This window comes from Buceros rhinoceros, unplaced genomic scaffold, assembly GCF_000710305.1.
Source record: "Buceros rhinoceros silvestris isolate BGI_N320 unplaced genomic scaffold, ASM71030v1 scaffold20596, whole genome shotgun sequence".
Lineage (NCBI taxonomy): Eukaryota > Metazoa > Chordata > Aves > Bucerotiformes > Bucerotidae > Buceros > Buceros rhinoceros.
The window spans coordinates 6470-6773 of NW_010417517.1; the positions used below are offsets into that span (position 1 = coordinate 6470).

Consider the following 304-nt stretch of genomic DNA (forward strand, 5'->3'; position numbering starts at 1 on the left):
TCCCCACACCTACCCTGTCCCCAGGTAGTGTCCCCAGAGGAGGATGCTGCTGTTCCCACTCCGCGCTTTGGCCCAGTCGTAGAGCGCCAGGACGTCGGTGGTGAAGCCGTTCTCCGTGGGGTACCCGCTGGAGTCCCCATAGCCTGCGAGGGACACGGCTCGGCATCACAACCCTGGGGGGGACCACGAGAGCCAGGATGTGGAAGTCAGCAGCCCCCATCAACTGTCAGAGGAGCAGCAGCGTGTTACACCCTGGGCTGGAGGGGCACCCTCCCAGGACCCCCGGGAATGCACAGACTCACTC

At 65.1% G+C, this 304-nt stretch overlaps 1 protein-coding gene across 1 annotated transcript in view; it reads right to left on the bottom strand.

Moving 5' to 3' along the window:
• The window catches only part of ABHD12B (abhydrolase domain containing 12B), a gene marked incomplete at its 5' end in the record, with an annotated part of 4021 nt that overhangs the window by 2005 nt on the left and 1712 nt on the right, over positions 1 to 304 (bottom strand). The window contains 2 exons of the mRNA XM_010138226.1: positions 14 to 155; positions 190 to 223. Of these exons, the coding sequence (XP_010136528.1) occupies positions 14 to 155; positions 190 to 223 (176 nt within the window). The remainder of the gene's footprint in view (positions 1 to 13; positions 156 to 189; positions 224 to 304) is intronic.